Source organism: Psammomys obesus, unplaced genomic scaffold (genome assembly GCF_907164565.1).
Source record: "Psammomys obesus unplaced genomic scaffold, mPsaObe1.curated_primary_1811, whole genome shotgun sequence".
In the NCBI taxonomy this organism is placed as follows: Eukaryota; Metazoa; Chordata; class Mammalia; order Rodentia; family Muridae; genus Psammomys; species Psammomys obesus.
Window position 1 is genome coordinate 3,112,949 of NW_026590503.1, and position 17,464 is coordinate 3,130,412.

Genomic DNA, 17,464 nt, shown 5'->3' on the forward strand with positions numbered 1-17,464 from the left:
GTCCTTGTTTTGGCAGCACATATACTAAAACAGCAACAAAACAGAGAAAATTGGCATGAGCCCTGAGCAAGGATTACATGCAAATCCTTGCAAGATTCCGTATTTTTAGACCAGTACAGGCTCAACCCTCATCAACAAAGCTTCTTCTTGCAGTAGATGGAAATTAACACAAAGGCACACAACTGGTTAACATGCAGAGAACAGGAAACTTGAGAGTGCCTAGCCCTAAATGGGATGTCCCCACAAGAATGAGGAATCTATGCAGAAAAGGGGCCAGAAAGATTATAAGAGCCAGAGGTAGTGTGTGGCTTCAAGAAAAGTGTTTTCTAGAAGCAACAGGGAAGATGCCCACATGACTCACAACAGCTAGGACAGCACACACAAGCTCAAGACAGACAAAATTCCAGCCAAGAGAAAGGGATGTAAGCACAGAGCCCCACGGCAGCTGAGGAGCTAGCAGTATGCTACTGCTGCAAGAAGAGAAATCGCTTTTCCACACCTGGTATTTCAAGCACACTCCAGGGCAGGCCGCCCACCCAGGAGCAGTCAGCCTACACAAACTGGACTTGATGAGTTTAGAGAAAAACAAATGTAGAGGGGAAGAGGAGAGAGGAAAAGAGAACGAACATGAAGTCGGATGGGTAGGGAGGTGGGTGAGGATCTGGGAGGAGTCAGGGGAGGGTGAGGGTATGACCAGAATACATTGTATAAAACTCTCAAAGAATTAATAAAACAACTAGATAACAATCATTAAGACTGTTGATCACTCACAGGAAACATTAAAGCACCTGCAAAGCCCACAACACAACAGGAAGCACTCAGTGTTCCTGAGGAAAATGAAATACGAATCTTAACTAGCCTCTCTTCATCTACAGTAGGAACGGGAGATAGACAAATAGGAATTAAAATGCATGGTGAATGTACAAAGTGTCTCCAACCACCCAGTGTCTTCAAAAGACTCCTGTGGGAGAGAAAAGAACTTGTTAAATATTGAAAGTGTTAAAGAACATATGAATTAATTCGTTTGAAAGCAGATTCAAGAAAATAGCTGTGAAAATGCATTTTCAGACAGAAACACAGAATTAGCTGACAATGAAATATATCAGGTAACAAGTTTAATAATACCAACATCCTTGAGTCTGGCATGAAAAGAGGTTTGTTTACTTAAGCAGCTTTGTTTCACATGTTAGCGTTTTAGCTCGTTAATGGAAGGGTTTTGTTGTTAACGATGCTATGTGTGTGCCATAGACACGTGTGACGGTCAGAGGGCAGCTTTGGAAGCTGGATCGCCACCATCTGTCTGTGGATTCCAGAGATCAAACTCAGTTTCTCACTGTTCTGTGCCAAGAACTCTAACTGCTAAGATGTCTTGCTGTCCAGAACGTTTTTTGAAATAAGCCCAGCCTGCCAAGTACTGAGATTACAAGCATGTAACACCATGCTCGAGAAATTTTTAAGTATAGTGATTGTTTTATTTCATTTAAGCTAGTTGAGTGATTAGAAACACATTCAGAGAATTTATGAGGTAAGTTATGCAAAGCCTGAGATTTGCTGTAAAATATGATTTAAAAAAATGACAAAAAGGAAGCTTAATGAAGCTGCTCAAAACAGTCTTTGCTTTTCCTGCACATCTGAAAGTGTGAGCTTCCTCATTTAAAAGTGCTGTGAGCAAAGGCCTTTTCCCTAGGAGTGCAAGGATAATTCAACCTGTCAAAGACAGGATTTGGAGCTCACAAAAACAATGCAAAGCAACACAAACAAAACAACAGTTTCAACAAATGAGGGATTTATTTCTTGATTTTCTTGTGCAGCATGAATCCAGCAGTGGCAGGAAACTGCTTACTGCTCTGCTTGACCAGGGCCAGGTGCTGTCAGCTACCCCCAGCCCTTTTGCGCTGGGAGCTGTGATTTCCAGATTCCCACTCTTGTGTGCAGAAGGCACCACTCCAGGAGGCACATTGCATTTCCTCAAATCTCATGGGCCTCGCTATTTCAAATGGTTGCTGTAGTCTCAGTCAAGAGAGGTTGGAAACTGTAGGGCTTTTAGGGCATGTCCATACTTATATTAGTTTTCGTACTGCTTTTATAAAACACTGGGCCTAAGCGATGTAAGGAAGGGATCATTTGGGATGACAGTTCAAGGGGTCATCCAGGATGGTGTGAAAGGCCTGGCAGCAAGAATGTGATCGAGCTGCTCACATTGTGTCTACAGTCAGAAAGAAATGCTCACTTCTCCTTTTGATACAGTCCAGAACCCTAGCACACAGAATATCACTAATATGTAAAGTATGAAAAACTACTCAGACGCGTGCCCAGAGATTTGTCTCCAAGGTAATTCTAGGTCCCATCAAATTGAGAATTAAGATTAACTTTCATGATGCCAAAGATAGCTGGCAGTCTATGTCACAGTCATTCATATTAGGTTGATCCCTGTGCAAATTCCACTCCACCCTGAGTCTGATCTAAAGGAGATCCACAAGGATTAATCTAATATTTACTATGCAGAGGGAAAAGCAAGAAAATGACAAGTGTGAATGGCAGCAGTATTGTTCAAACATGAAATCAGATTTTCTTCTGAAGCCAGAACATCAAACCTACAGGCAGAGGCACCACTGGAGCCAGGCAATATGCCCTGGTCCCTGAGATCCCAGAGCATGGCATGTCCACCTGGCCAATCTCTTCTAGCCCACAGGCTTCTCCACGGAAGGACATGGCACTGGGTGCAGGTCTCTGTTCTGACACAGGCTAATCACTGACAATGGTTCGGGGCATGTCCTAAAAGGAAGCTGTGAACAACTGACATGCTCACATGACACTGGCATCCAAGAGGATGTGCCACATGGCCCCTTCAACAGAAGTGTAGGCAATCTGAACTGATGTACTGTGACAGAAAACAGACCACTGGTCTGACAATGGATGGGTTGGGAAACAGGAGCTTGGGGATTTGGGGAGTAGAACATTCTGTGTTGTTTTCTGCCACTAAAATGAATGCCTGAGATAATCAACTTACAAGGAGAGGATTCTTGTGGTCACAGACTTGGAGGTCCACGGTTGGGTGACTAGGAAGCTTTGGGCTTGGGACAAGGCAGCATATCATGGTGGGACTCATGCCAGAGCAAAGGACTCAGCTCTTCCCAAGCCTGGGAGTGAAAAGAGAAGGGGCTAGGTCTCACAGCTTCCTTCCAGGGCATATCCTCAATACCCAACCCCCAACCCCAACATAGATCCCCTTGGGATTGCTCTGCAGCTATTATGTGTTCAAATGTTAACTGTTTGCCCCCCAAGATCCTCATGAGCAAACTGTCACTGATCAAAAATGACATGGTGCAAACCCTGCCTCCCAAATTATTCCTGAGTGGCTAAATAAAGTTGCCTACAGCCAGGACTGGGCAGAGAGAGGTAGGTGGAGCCAAGGTTTGCGGGCTTGTGGGTAGCAGAGACCACAAGGAGGATAGAGGAAGGAGGAAGAAAGGACAGCAGGTCGACATGGGTTAGTGTGAACTAGAAGCATGTGGCAGGAGGAGCTTGCTCTGAGGATTGGCATGATGGAGAGAAGCAGCTCAGATGGAAAACATGTGCAAGTATTTATGGAGGTTTAGGCTCAGGAGCAGACAAGACAGCTTAGACAGTTAATATCTGCCCAGCCCCAGTGCGTTAAGGCCTAGTACAAATCTAACAGGTTTCTGTGTCCTTTATTTATATAATAGCAGGTTAAGATATTATATAAATATATATAATATATTTATGCATGTAATATGCATGTAATCCCAACGCTCAGTGAGGCAGAGGCAGGAGGATCCCTGTGAGTTCGAGACCTGCCTGGTCTACAAGGCAAGTCCAGGACAGCCAAGACTACCACCAGGGGACCAACCCTTCAACAGATGGAACCTCGAGGGCCTTCCAGATCCTCTACCTGTATTGTGCGGATGGCTTATGGATGACGTATATACAGTCTCTTCCTGGAGAGAACCTGGCCCTTTGGTCACTAGTGTGCTGCAGGCATATGCAGACTAATATCCTGAGGAACAACTTCTAAGCCCTCTTGACCATCTAAGCCTTGACTTTATGAATTAAACCAAGCAGGCCCTCATTTGTATGACTGTGGCAAGGCCTGTTAGCATCATGAGATTACTACATCTGTCTCATGCTCATCACCAGCTGCTCCTACAGTTTCAAGGTCCTCCAAGGTCAAGGAAAGTGCACCATGAGGACAGACTGATGGAGCAGAAGCTGCTTGGGAGTCATCAGATAGGCACGTGATTGGCTTTTATGTGGGTTTTAAGGTATGAGGATAGAATGGCTCAGAATCTGCCCAGCACAGTGCCTACAGCTTAATAATAAACCACAGTGTGTCCAATCACTGGGGAACTAGCTGGTCAAAGAAAACTGCTGCCAGCTGGGCGCAGTGGTGCACACCTGTAATCCCAGAATTCAGGGAGGAGAGGCAGGCAGTAGTTCTGGAAGGTGGGAGCCTGGGAGCAGCAGGAGGCTCACAAGTTCAAAACTCCCAGAGCAAGAATAGGCAAGGGGGCACTAAGGAACACAAAAAAAGGAGGGCTAGACCCAACCCAGCATGTGAAGAAGTCAGAAAACGCAGCAAGACATAAAGTGCCATTGTGTGAGAAAACCGATGAGCTCATAGGAGCCATTTCCCCTGCCAAGAGCCAGGAATGGTGAGGTGCACCAGCAAACCCAGGTCACCACCCACACCCAGAAGGCTGTATATGGTAATGTAAGCCAAATCCATGAACCCCACACCTACACCCAGCAGCATGCCTTGGGCAGTGTAAACCACAGTCATGTGAGTCACTGTTCCACACCCAGCAGGGTGCAACAGAAACTATGCCTTGAAGCAGCACCCGCCCAGCAGGATGCAAATTTCACAATTTCCTTTTTCTTAACAGGTGACTAATACTCCATTACGTAAATGTATCCTATGTTCATCAGCTGATGAACATCTAGGCTGTTGCAATTTCTGGGTATTATGAATGAAGCAGCATTGAACATGGATAAGCAAGTTATCTCTTTAGTAGGATATAGAACCTTTGGGAATATGCTCAAAAGAGGTACAGCTGGATCTTGTAAGATGTATTTCTAGCTTCCCGAGGAACTAACACACTAGTGCACACTTGAAGACATGGCTGCACAAGTCTGTACTCCCACCAGAAGTGGAGGAGTGCTCCCCTTACTCCACATCCAGCACGAGCTGTCATTTGTTTTATTGTTCTCAGCCATTCTGACAGGTGTAAGGTGCTATCTCAAAGCAGTTTTAATTTGAATTTCCCTGATGGCTAAGAATGTTGGACATTTCTTTAACTGCTTCTCAGATATCTGTGTGCTATCTTTTGAGAGCTTCCTGCTTAGTTCTACATCTCATTTAAAAAAACATTGATTTACTATGTACAGTGTTCTGACTGCATGTGTGCCTGCACACCAGAAGAGGCACCAGATCTCAATATGGATGGTCGTGAGCCACCAGGTGGTTGCTGGGAACTGAACTCAGGACCTTTGGAAGAGCAGCCCGTGCTCTTAACCTGAGCCATCACTCCAAAGTCCTATGTATCTCATTTTTAACTGGGTTGCTTTCTTGATGTTCAGTTTTCTTAGTTCTTTATGTACTCTACATATGAATCTTCCATCAGGTGCATACTTAATGAAGACTTTTTCCCCATTCTGTAGGATGTGCGCCACTTTATCCAAAAAGACTAGGGGAGGGAGAGACTCTCCCAACAAAGAAAGCTGAATAGTTTTATGGAGAGAAAACGGGGGAAACTAGAATACAAGGATTAAGTAAGGGAGGGATGAGAAACAAAAGTAAAGGAAGAAATACAAGGAGGAAAAACTAGCATCAAAGACATTTTTAAAAATTCTATGTAAAACTACTACTGTAAATATATACAGATACAGAAAAGAAAGTTAAATGGAATTAACCATATAATGGGGAGACAATGAGCCAACTAGAAATCTTCTATTAGCAAGTTAAAAAGTCCAGTGCTGGGAACGGGTTACATTTTATTGAGTAGTTGGCCAAAGGGATCCCATGACTCCAACACCACTCGTTCTCTACAACCTTACGGTACGGCCCTATTCATAGACAACATATCATTGAACACAGACGAGGCAAGTAGAAGCTCCACCCCTACTGACTAGCACATATGGTTCTGGAAGGCACTATGCACACAACCAGAGGAGAAAGACAATCACCTGTATCACACAACTACAAACTTTGTGACCTACAACAACGACCTGACCGCAAGATATATGGTGTAATAGTGGCACAAATGCTATGGGGATAACCAACCACCTTTTGGCTGGATGTAAGGCCCACTCTATGAAATGGAGCCTGTAGCCGACACTGTTAAAGGGGCCAAGAAGAAAACCTATTGCTCTGCTATAGGAATATAGCAAAAAATTATTCCTAAAGATATACTTTATACCATTTTTATATCACTATTAAATTCTATAAATGCATTCATCAACCATGTTGCTTTTAAATATTATTCTTGGCACTCAGGATTGTTGAAGTCCACTTTATTTTGTACTTTTCCATTTTCAAATAAAAACTCAAATGTTATAAAGTATTCACAAAACTCTTATAAATAATTTTACCATTTAACCTATTTTCAACAAGATTTTTATACAATTTTACATGAAAAAAAAATCAAATTTCACTTAAAAGTCCAATGAGGAAAAAAAAAAAACCTATACCCTCTGTACTGCTTTAAAGTCTAACACAAACATTTCTTGAGCTATTGATGACTTCTGACAATCTAAAAATACGTACGTATTGGCGATGGGACAATATGAGAAAATATGAGCATTTCACATGTCTCACACATTCCAAAGTTAACAACCTGTCAGAGATCCCACGTAAGTGCCTGAAAATGATCTGGCATAAACCAGACCTGTCAGTAGGAGGTCGCAGAAATATTTGCGCTAACATTTACACTTCTGTCTTTCTAAGAACAGAGGGAACATTGGCTAAATAATTCCATTCATTCCAAATCTTTAATCTAAGTATTATAGGCTCAGAATGTAATCAAATCTAGGATATTTTCCACCAAATAAGTGAACGCATTAGTGAACTTGTTTTTCAAGAACAGTGTCTAGAGATTTTCATATACTGTCGCATGCTTAGTGGCCACAAGTTTAACAATCTGTAGTAGCTGACATTAACCACAGTTAGTGTGCCACAAGCCCATCTACATTTTGTTGTTGTTGTTCTTGGTTTTTGTTTTTTGTTATTTTTTCCTTTTTTTCATGTATTTTTCTTATGCCTAAGAGAAAAGACCTATGTCAGGTTTGTTTAGGGTCATAAACATAACTCCATTTTTAAAGCTACATTATTATTTAATGTACTGAAAAACAAAACAAAACAAAAAAAGAAGTGAATAACCAACTTCTTAGGTAATTAAAGCCATGTCTGTAGGGGGGACATTTTTAAAAGTTAATCTTACCAGCCCACACTCTTTACATAATGTCTCTAGCAACAAGATTAATAGCAAGAAAAATAAGCCTGTAAATGCCAACCCATTCTTAATATTTAACTGAAATAGTCTGACCAAGGAATAACACTACCTATCTGAACTGTGCCATCCATAAGCAAGTACACAGAAATAAAATGCTTTTAAAACCTAATCTTAATACTTCTTACAAGGGTAACAATAGTGCAACTCAACTCCTGAGAGTATTCAGACTGAAGGTAAAGTCAATGTCAAGGGATCAGCATTCAACAATCCTTAAAAACCTCAAAGTACCACGAATACACTTAACTGCTCTATAAATTATTACTGATGTTCCTTTTGTCTTTTAAAATGTACAGTATTGTAGGTCCCACCCATCAATGTAAAAGCAGAACATTTTAAGAAATCAGCTATCATTTTTTTTTTTAAGATTTATTATTTATACAATGTTCTGCCTGCACATATGCTTGCTGGACAGAAGAGGGCACTAGATCTCATTATAGATGATTGTGAGCCATCAAGTGGTTGCTGGGAATTGAACTCAGGACCTCTGAAAGAGCAGCCAGTGCTCTTAACCTCTGAGCCATCTCTCTAGCCCCAGCTATAATTTTGAAATCATCTGACAGCTAATTTTTTCACTATGTCTTCCTTCTTTCTTCAACGGAACCACCTCACAAAAATAAGAGAACTAAAACAATCCAAACATGATTATTTTTAAAAGGCCCAAGAGGTGGAGGGTAATCAATGGCTTCTCATTTATTTGGCCAGAAACAAGTGCAAAAAAACTGTAATGAGGTGTTTTGTGTATCTGCATTCTGTCCAGAAGAGACATTTTTTTCTGAAGCATGTGAGGACCGAAGGCTCTGTCTTCTTGTAGTGGTTGTTCTTGTCTCAATAATCTCAAAGCCAACTTCCTGTAAAGTCTCTCCTTCACTGTTGATCTGCTCATGTTGTCAAAGGCATCACTAACACTTTAGTTCCTATCCCTGGCCTTCAGTAAGTTGCAGACATGCTAGTCACCATGCAAAGCCTCCTCTTCCTGCAAATGATCCTCCAAGCAGCACACTACGCTTACAGCTACTGCATTCAAACAGGCAAGTTCTGTTAGTTTGCCAACTTCCTGCAGACCCTTGTTCAGTTTCTCATTATAGCTGTCTGGAAGACAGACTGGTTCAATTCTAACTGTCTAACCCCGTGTGATGTCAAATTCTCCTCTACCTGGCTACTTTACATCTGTAGATGTACCACCTCCTGAGTACATCTACCATCTCCAATGCACTCATCCCCAAGCTCTCTACCCTGAGTTCAGGCCACTGAAGCCCACTTGCCAGTCTTTGCCGAGGGAAGGCTGCTGAGGGGGTAAAAGAGGCTTTCGAAGCCTAGTCTTGCCATGAGGATCCAAAGAACCTTCTACCACGGTGTTGGCGCCATGGCTTCTCCACATGTGCACAGAGGACCACTTGCCAAATGTTAAATGAAGTACACAAACTTGTTGTCATTGCCTATTTGTGGTTCACATCATGTCACTTTTAAACCAGAACCTTTTCCTCTTTTATATCATTACCCGTTATTTAGCTCTTGAGTTCTCTGCTTACTCGTCTACAATCACCAATATAGGAAAAGGCCTGTGCCTCTGCCACAGACCTGTAGAGAGAAAACGGGGGCAATCGGGCACGTGAATCCACTGAGCAACACTCTACTGCGGCCTCGAGACCCAACAATCATTCACTTCTAGGTGGCAACTAGCTCCTAGCCCAGGTCCTCCTCAATTCCACTTTAGTAGGTTTGTTTTTTTGTTAATTCCTGCTCCATCCATGACTGTGCATGGCACACAGCAGCACTCAAACAAGGAGCCTTCTCTGATCTGATAAAGACTTTTTATGGAAGGAGGCTGCTGCCTTTAGAGTAGGTAAATACAAAACCTACAGCTCAGATGTCAGAGCTGAGCTGAGCTGTAAGTGGACACTTCAATGTCAGTGCTCTACACTGTGTCTGTTTGTTACAAACTGCACAGCAGATGGCAGTAAAACATCTTGACGAAGGGATTCTTTCATCATTTGAACACAGGTCCTGTGTAGGCTAACGACAGCCCTGCTGAAAAGCCAAAGAGAAATCTGTTCCAGTGAGAATTTCATCACAAATAATAAATAATGGGTAAGTCATAGGCCAATGAACTCAAGAGCTGTCCCATGCCACAGTTTCCATACGCTTTGCCCAGGCTTCTGGGGAGAACGCTGAGCTGCTTGCCAGTCTTTCCCCCGATTTCCCACTCTTTATCTCTGCGAGTCGACTAAAGGCACAGTGTGTGGTAGAGCAGCACGGCTGCACTGGGCTCCATCTCTGGGCAGCTACTGGCCTGGCTGTGTTCCTAACAGACTCAGGCCTCCAGGCTTAGTCTGACAAAATTTTTTAAAAAGGCAAGGAAGATACACACATTTCGTTTCCGACAGTCTTTCTGTTTCTACACCCCCAGAGATTGTGGTTTTGTCATGAATTCAGAAACTCTCCCAACGTTCTCATTGACGATTCATACAGGAACCTGAAACAAAAAGAAAGACAGATTCAGTTCCCTCCAAACGAGCAGAGTTTAGAAGTGGTGTGCAAGCAGACACACTTAAAAACAGCTGTGATCTATGAGGCTCTGACCTGCACAGAGCACGGTACGGTGCCAGGCTCCGTACTTTTGCAGAGCCCATTACCATGGGGCCTGGTAGCTGCGCCCAGGCTCAGGCTCAGTAACACCTGCCCACCTGGTGTACCCAGCGGAGAATGCCTTGCTTAGTACTAATCTTTTCTGCCCTCTATTCCTCATTAGCGCCATGGTACACAAACACACAACGTGGCTTCTCCCACCCAGCATTAGTCCTGACTGTTTACTGAACATGAGAAAACGAGGAAAATGAAAACCATCCACCTTTACCATCATACTCTGCTACAATGCCCATCCCTTCTGCCTCCAGCTGCCTGAATACTCTGGCCCAGTGATGGGAACACTAAGACCATCTCTCTCCTCCCTTGCAGGGGTCTACTCTAATCTAAGAACCAGGGACGGGCCGCTCCTCTGTAAATCACTGCAGTCTGTCACTGCAGACATAAACATACCCATTTACAAAATGCAAGGTTCTGTGATATTCCCTCTTCTCCCTGTCAGCTGACACTCCTACTTACCAGTGGCATATGTGGTTTGGTCCCAAGTGCCCTCTCCCAAGATAATCCTCAAACTAGCCCCAGCCAACCCCAGAAGTCACACAGACAAATTAACACTGTGAGCCTGCAGAAGTCATGTGACTGTCCCTTGTGAGAGGACTGATGGCCAGTACCCCCGGCCCGGTGCACTGACCACACGTCTAGGGTCAAGCAAAAAAGGGTCATATTTCGGATTTCACACAGCAACACTAGGAGACAGAAAACAGGCAAGGGCCTCTTCAAAATGCCTCTTGAGTCAAATGGATGCACTACCTATCAGCTGTCACCGCCAGACACAACTACCCACTGGCACTGGCTACCCACCGCCACTCACATGCTCAGCAGCCTCTGTAAAAGCAACAAAACCTAGAAAAGGGATTTACTATATTCCCCCTTGCCTGTGGATGAGGAATTTTATCTAGGCACTTGTATATTTTAAGTCACTCTTCCGCAGAGTCCATGTCAGGAGGTCTTTGGAATCACTTCTCCCTTTGACTCACAATGTTTCTTCAGTTCTTGGCACTGAATGTGATGGGTACCTCTACAGTCTCTGGGGAACAGACACCCGGATCACCCTTTCCGACCAAATAGACTGTCTTTGAAAGACTCACTCACATTAGTATCTTACTGCATACTTACCATGTTCCTGCATTCAAAGCTCTTGCTGTCCCCTGAGAGGGCACCCACAAGGATTCAGCCCCACCTAGAGTGAACACTTCTCGGGTAGAGATGGAGCAGAGGGAGCAAGGATCTCACAGGCAGCAGCAGGTAGCTGCCCCGTGCTGTAAATACCAGAAGTGGCCCAAAGCTCTCCCAACTGCAAAGCTGAAAAGGTGTTACCCCATGTCAGCTTTTTTTTTTTTTTTATTTTTAGTTTATTTACTTTACATCCCAAGGGTGCCCCCTCCCTCTTCTCCTCCCAGTCCCTCTACTTTCCCCTTCCTCTCTCCCTTTTCCCCCAGAAAAGGGGAGCCCTCTCCCCCACATCATATGGAAAAATTAAAACTACATGGTATTGACATAGAAGCAGGTCAGCTTTTTAGGATATGGTCCACACCATTATTCTAACACTACTGACTCAGGGTCCTCTGCCCCACTGCAGGCCCTCAGGGGATACAGAATGCCAGCCCAGGATCCATTGCTGAGACAGGGAAAGTAGCACATGTTGGCACCTTCATGAGTATCACTGCCTGCTATGGGAGGGAGAAGAGTTAGGTTAGCCTCACAGCAGTGCCACCCCTTTCTACCGCCTTCGACAGCTCAGACACCCGGCAGGACCTGCACAGGCCAACCTGACTCACAGATCACCCTGGCACAACTGTTGCAATGCCAGAGGCTGCTGTCCCTGGGACTGGTTCACTGTGTTTCTGGAGCATAAGCAGAGCAGCCACGATAAGGGCAGTCAAAGGGTGAAGCAGAGGGGATGCGGGTTTCCGAAAGGGAAGGGCAGTGGCACCACCTTAGACTAGAAGACTCCTGAGCCCCCGGGTCTGCAAGTGTGGCATTGAACAAGTGACCCAGCAAATATGTGACACCTCAGTCTGAGCACCAGCAGGAAGGACACACAGCCTTTCTGTCCCGGCAATACCACATGCCAGGAACATGGAACAGAAAGACAGAACAATATTGCTTTTATTAAAAAGTAGGAGTAATTGTGAATGAACTGCTTTTAATTATCCACACATGCCTACTCAGGACTGGTGAAAGGAACACTTCTAAACAAGCTATGAAAGCATCCTGCCACAGAATAATCTTTTAAAAGGACCACTACACTTCTATAAAGGAAAACAAATGAATCAATGCCCACTGATCAGTGTACCCTCCTTCCAGACCTTCACAGCAAAGGTGCTAGTAGCCACACACGAGTACTGGCAAGAACGTGCTTGCCATAGGCTTAGTCCATCAATTCACTGGTAAGCATTCATGATATAACACAGACTTTAACATATTTCCGTAACTTTGAGTGACATACACATTCTATCCTCATAGTGATTATGAAAGTGGTAAATACAACATGCTTGGTACGTCAATGCAAGTCTTTTGGCAAACATTAGTGTTTCTGTTAAGAAAACATGCCCAATTCACCATGTTCTACAGCAAGGGAAGCAATTAAAGCACAATAGGAACAACTTTGTGTTGCCCCTAACAGACCAGACAACCAAATACCAGCCCTGCTGGGGAGAAAACTGAGCCCTACCAAATGAGAGTGTTTTCTCCTTATAGAGATCCTCCCCACTGGCAACAGTTCAGTGGAGGACGGCTGATGGCAGAACGTTGCAAAAGCCATGGAGACGAACGCAAAGCATCTATCAGCGTTAAACCCGTTAAGGTCCTTCCATGGTATGTGAGCACAGGTAGAAGGGACTAGCAAGAAGGGCCTTGGGCTTCACTCTTCAACATCCAAAACCCTATCCTCACACACAAGATTCTAGCAAAAACATGCTGACTGCCATATGCTGCGACTGTTCCCACACTCTAGGAAAACAACATTTCTAGCTTGTAGTCCTAATGTCCTGCAGGTAACAGGACATCTGGCAGACATGCTCATCCAGGAGTTCTCTGAAATGCAATGTTTATCTTGTCATCTCTCAACAAGTTTCTAGGCCACAGGAAGGTCACAGAACTGAGTTGGATTTCTTCTAAATACACAGCAGCAGAGTCCATCTGCATTGACATCACTGTGGTAAACAGTCACCAGTTTAAGTAAGGCATTTCCTTCACAACCTTCAAACTGACCCACACATTCCACACAACCCCATGGGGGAGTAGATTGTCAGGGAAAGGACCTTTTTTCCTGGAGACTGCTCATTCCTGTACCTGGCCACACATAAGCCCACAGGCTCCAGCTGGAGACTTTGATTAGTGTTCATCCAGCACAAAGGGCCCTCCCAATCCCAGCGTGGGGCTCTACGTCCTCTAAAGCTGGAGTTACTATGTTTACTTGTCATCCCTTAATTTTTACAGTTCTTTCTCTCCAGCAAATAATCCTCTATTCCAACTCCATTAAAAATTTTTATCTTTGGTTTATCTCGCTGGGGACCGAGGAGTCAACTGCAATGGGTTGGTTCAAGGCTGCTGGCAGCGTGAGGATCTGAGGCCCCACCCCAGCCCGGCCTGGCAGGTAGCAGAGGCAGCAGGCTGTGCCAGGATGGAGGTGGGGGCATGTTCCTGTAACCTGTAGCCCAGGGAAATGTTACGCTGGGCAGTGCATCTAGAAGGCAGGCCACGCAGGGTGAACCATGCTGCAGTGGCTGTTGGGCACCGAGTGTACTCCTTCTCGGTAACTGCTCTGGTGAAGACTGAGACACTACATCAGACAGATGTGCTGGATACCGTAATTAGACAGTTGTGAGCTGCCATGTAGGTGCTGGCAATCCAGCTCTGGCCTCTGAAAGAACAGCCAGTGATCTTAATTGCTGAGATGGCTCTTGGTTGTCAACTTGGGTACAAACTAGAATAAATTAAAACCCAAGCTGCTAGACACTCCTGTGAGCAATTTTCTTAATCAGATTATTTGAAGTAAGAAGATCCAGATAAATTGGGAGGCAGAGGAAGGGAGGGTCATACTTTCTAGAAACAGCCTACATAAAATGGCATAGAAAAAGAACATTTTGCTTTTTGTTTGTGTGTTCTCACTCTAACAGCAAGTTTATCCTGTTGCTGCCAATATTAAATTCTATAGGATTCCAAAACACACTAAAGACTAGCTGCTGTCTTCCAAGATACCAGCATCAGATTGGTAGTGCTGAGACATCCAGGCTCATGGACTAAACAACTAGTAAGACGCCCAAGGTTGGACACTTAGACCTCACCCTATAAGCCAGTATAATGAAACTCCTTTTAAAACAGATTCAAAGACAGATACAATCATGGAGCCATCTCTCCATCCCCTGCCTAACACTTTTTTTTCTTTTTTGATTTTTTGAGACAGGGTTTCTCTGTGTAGCCTTGGCTATCCTAGACTCTTTGTAGACCAGGCTGGCCTTGAACTCACAGGGATTTGCCTGTCCCTTCCTCCCTGAGTCCTGGGATTACAGGTATGTGCCACCATGGCCAGCCTGACTAATGCTCTTAACAGACATTCCATTTTGTCTGCTGGGCTTGCCTATCAGCCATTGCACTAATCATGACACACAGCATCATGGGAAAACTGACCCTGAACTCTAGGTAGGTCCTCCAAATCCATTCCTCTTGCCCACATACCGATCAGCCACCCCCATCTGGCACAGTGAGGAATCTGACCAGAACTTGAGATGGTGAAGCCCAGAGCCAATCAGCCACCCTATTTACCAAGATGCCCCAGAACCAAGGTTCTGCACCTCTGACCAGAGATACGGGGCCCCAGGCTGGCCTCCAGGTCACCTATCTTAGCACAGCTTGAAGTCCCGCACTCTGTCCCCAGAAAGCACTGCCAAATTACCACTGTGCCTGAGACCCTGCTAATTAAGAACCCAGAGTCCTCTACAAACTTTGAAGACCAGCTGCAAGAATCTAAACATACAGAAGCTGCACCTACAAAGTAAGCCTAGACCACTTCTCATACTCTACATCATTCACCATTCACACATAAACACAGTGGAGAGCAAACAGCATCGGCTGATAACATCCTCACAGGTTGAGATCATGACAAACAAAATGCCATGTAGGCATAAAGTTACTGTGTAAATCAAATGCTGATTTCTATATACCCCATATCTGGTTACAATCCTTGTTCTGAGAATCTCTTGTCTCAATGGTCTGTAAACACTGTTCCCAATTGTCCCCTGACATGCCAATAAAGCAGCTTAAAGCCAATTGTTGAGCAGTGGTGAGAACAGGGCTGGACTTCCTGCCAGCCAGTGGAGGAGGAGTTAGAAGAAGTGGGGGATTCAGCCAGGGGACTGAGCAATGGGGAGAGATTCAGGAAATGTCAGGAGAGAAGAGCTGGAGCAGGAAAGCTACAGAATGCAAGTATCGCTGGGATGCGGCCTGGAAGGAAACCAGATTAATCTTAGAGAGTTAAGAATAGATTAATAACTGCTCAGTTGTGAAACTTGTTAAAACAATAAAATCTCAATTATTTGTGTGACAGCCAGGTTAAGAGAGAGACCGAGAAACAGTTTTATAAAAATAACTACAACAACTCCAAAAAACTTAGTAAAGAAAGGTGAATCATATATGCACACCAAGAAAAACTACCAGCAACCTAACTCCAGGTGTCAAGATCCTATTGCAAAAGCACAGGCACTATGAATAAGCTAAACATCTCCAGTTTTTGGCACCCTCACCATAATGTTCCCTAAGAAAAGCACCTCAGCTAATGCATAAGACAGTGATTGCAAAATAGCAATTACAAGTATGTCCAAGGAATTCAAGGAGAATATGAACAAATGGCTAATCAGGGCTGTGAAGGCACAGTTGAATAAAACAATACAAATTTTAAAACATAAATAAAATTTACTATAAAAAAAATCACTGAAGGAAAGCTAAAAAATGAGCCTCAAAATTAAACACTCTCAGTTCAAGGCTACCCTGGTATAAAGACAGCCAAGGCTACACAAAGAAACCCTGTCTTGAAAAACAAAACAAACAAAAAAGAAAAAAAAAAAAAACAAAAACCACTCAAGTTGTCAAACAAAAAGTAAAGAGGAAAAGTCTCACCAATAACATCCATCAAGTGGAAGAGAGGAGAGAGAAGCTGAAGAGAAGATGGATGAAAGGAATCATTCATTTAAAAAATGCTTAATCACTTTTAATCCCAGCACTTGGGAAGCAAGAGGAAGGCAGATTTTGAGTCTGAGGCCACAGTGGAGGCCTGTGTAGAGGGAGTTCCAGGACAGCCAGGGTTACATAGAGAAACCTTGTCTCAAAAACTTAAAAAAGAAAAAGAAGAAAAGCTTAATCCAAACAAGAATCAAACAAAAACACTCTGGGACTGGAACATGGAGGACCCCCTGGGACTGTACAGGTCTAGCTCTGTGAGGCACAACAAGGTCAAAGACATGGACACAGACAACAGACTACAGAACAAGGTCCATCTCTCTGTTACCTCTAAGAGAAACACCTCACACTTTAGGACTAAAAGGATAGAAAAAGGCAGTCCAAGCAAAGAGAACAAAGGGACAAGCAAGAGGAAGTATTCAAATACTTGCCAAAATAAACTTCAAAACAAAACGAACCAGAAGACACAGGAAAGGGTATTTCATACGCGTTACAGGAAACAATCCACCTCCCCCAAGAGGACGTTTTAACTGGAAGTATGCAGTAAGCACAGAGGCATCAACTTTTATAAAAAGAAACGCACCACATCTAAAGCCACACCGAGCTACAGTGGATGGCTTCAACACCCAGCACTTCACCAACAGACAGGCTCATCTAGACAAAAATTAAACAGAAAAACTCTGGATTTTTTTCTCTTAATCTCTCTACATAGTCTCTCTATGTAGCCCTGGATGTCATACAGAGACCAGCCTAGTCTCGACTTAGAAATTCACCTGTTCCTATATCCTGAGTTCCAGTAGGAGTAAAAGTTCACCACTACACTCAGCTGATGTCTTAAATCAAACAGAGTAATGGTCATTTATGGAATATTCTACCTAAACTCTAAATAATGCACTTTCTTCTTAGCAGCCCATGGAACTTTCTAAACATAGCTATGTATGTATGCATGTACGTATAATAAAGGGAGTTACACTATGATGGGGGGATCAATACCTTAACTAAATACCAGAGGCTAGCAAATAAAAATCTCAGGACCAAGAATGGGCTACCTCTTTCTGAGCTGGTGGCCAGCGGGGCCCATAATTCCCAAATTCAGGCTATTGGTTTGGTTAGCC

General features: G+C 43.9%; 1 protein-coding gene and 1 non-coding gene across 2 annotated transcripts in view; one reads left to right on the plus strand and one right to left on the minus strand.

The window, feature by feature from the left end:
* On the plus strand, positions 1–107 carry LOC129677025 (U6 spliceosomal RNA). The gene has a single exon (XR_008720157.1). It is a non-coding gene; the product is annotated as a U6 spliceosomal RNA (small nuclear RNA).
* Positions 108–6,554: 6,447 nt separating this feature from the next.
* Ncapg2 (non-SMC condensin II complex subunit G2) overlaps positions 6,555–17,464 on the minus strand; it is a 60,262-nt gene continuing 49,352 nt past the window's right edge. The window contains exon 28 of the mRNA XM_055607552.1: positions 6,555–10,002. Coding sequence (XP_055463527.1) covers positions 9,951–10,002 — 52 coding nt within the window. The 3' untranslated portion in view covers positions 6,555–9,950. The remainder of the gene's footprint in view (positions 10,003–17,464) is intronic.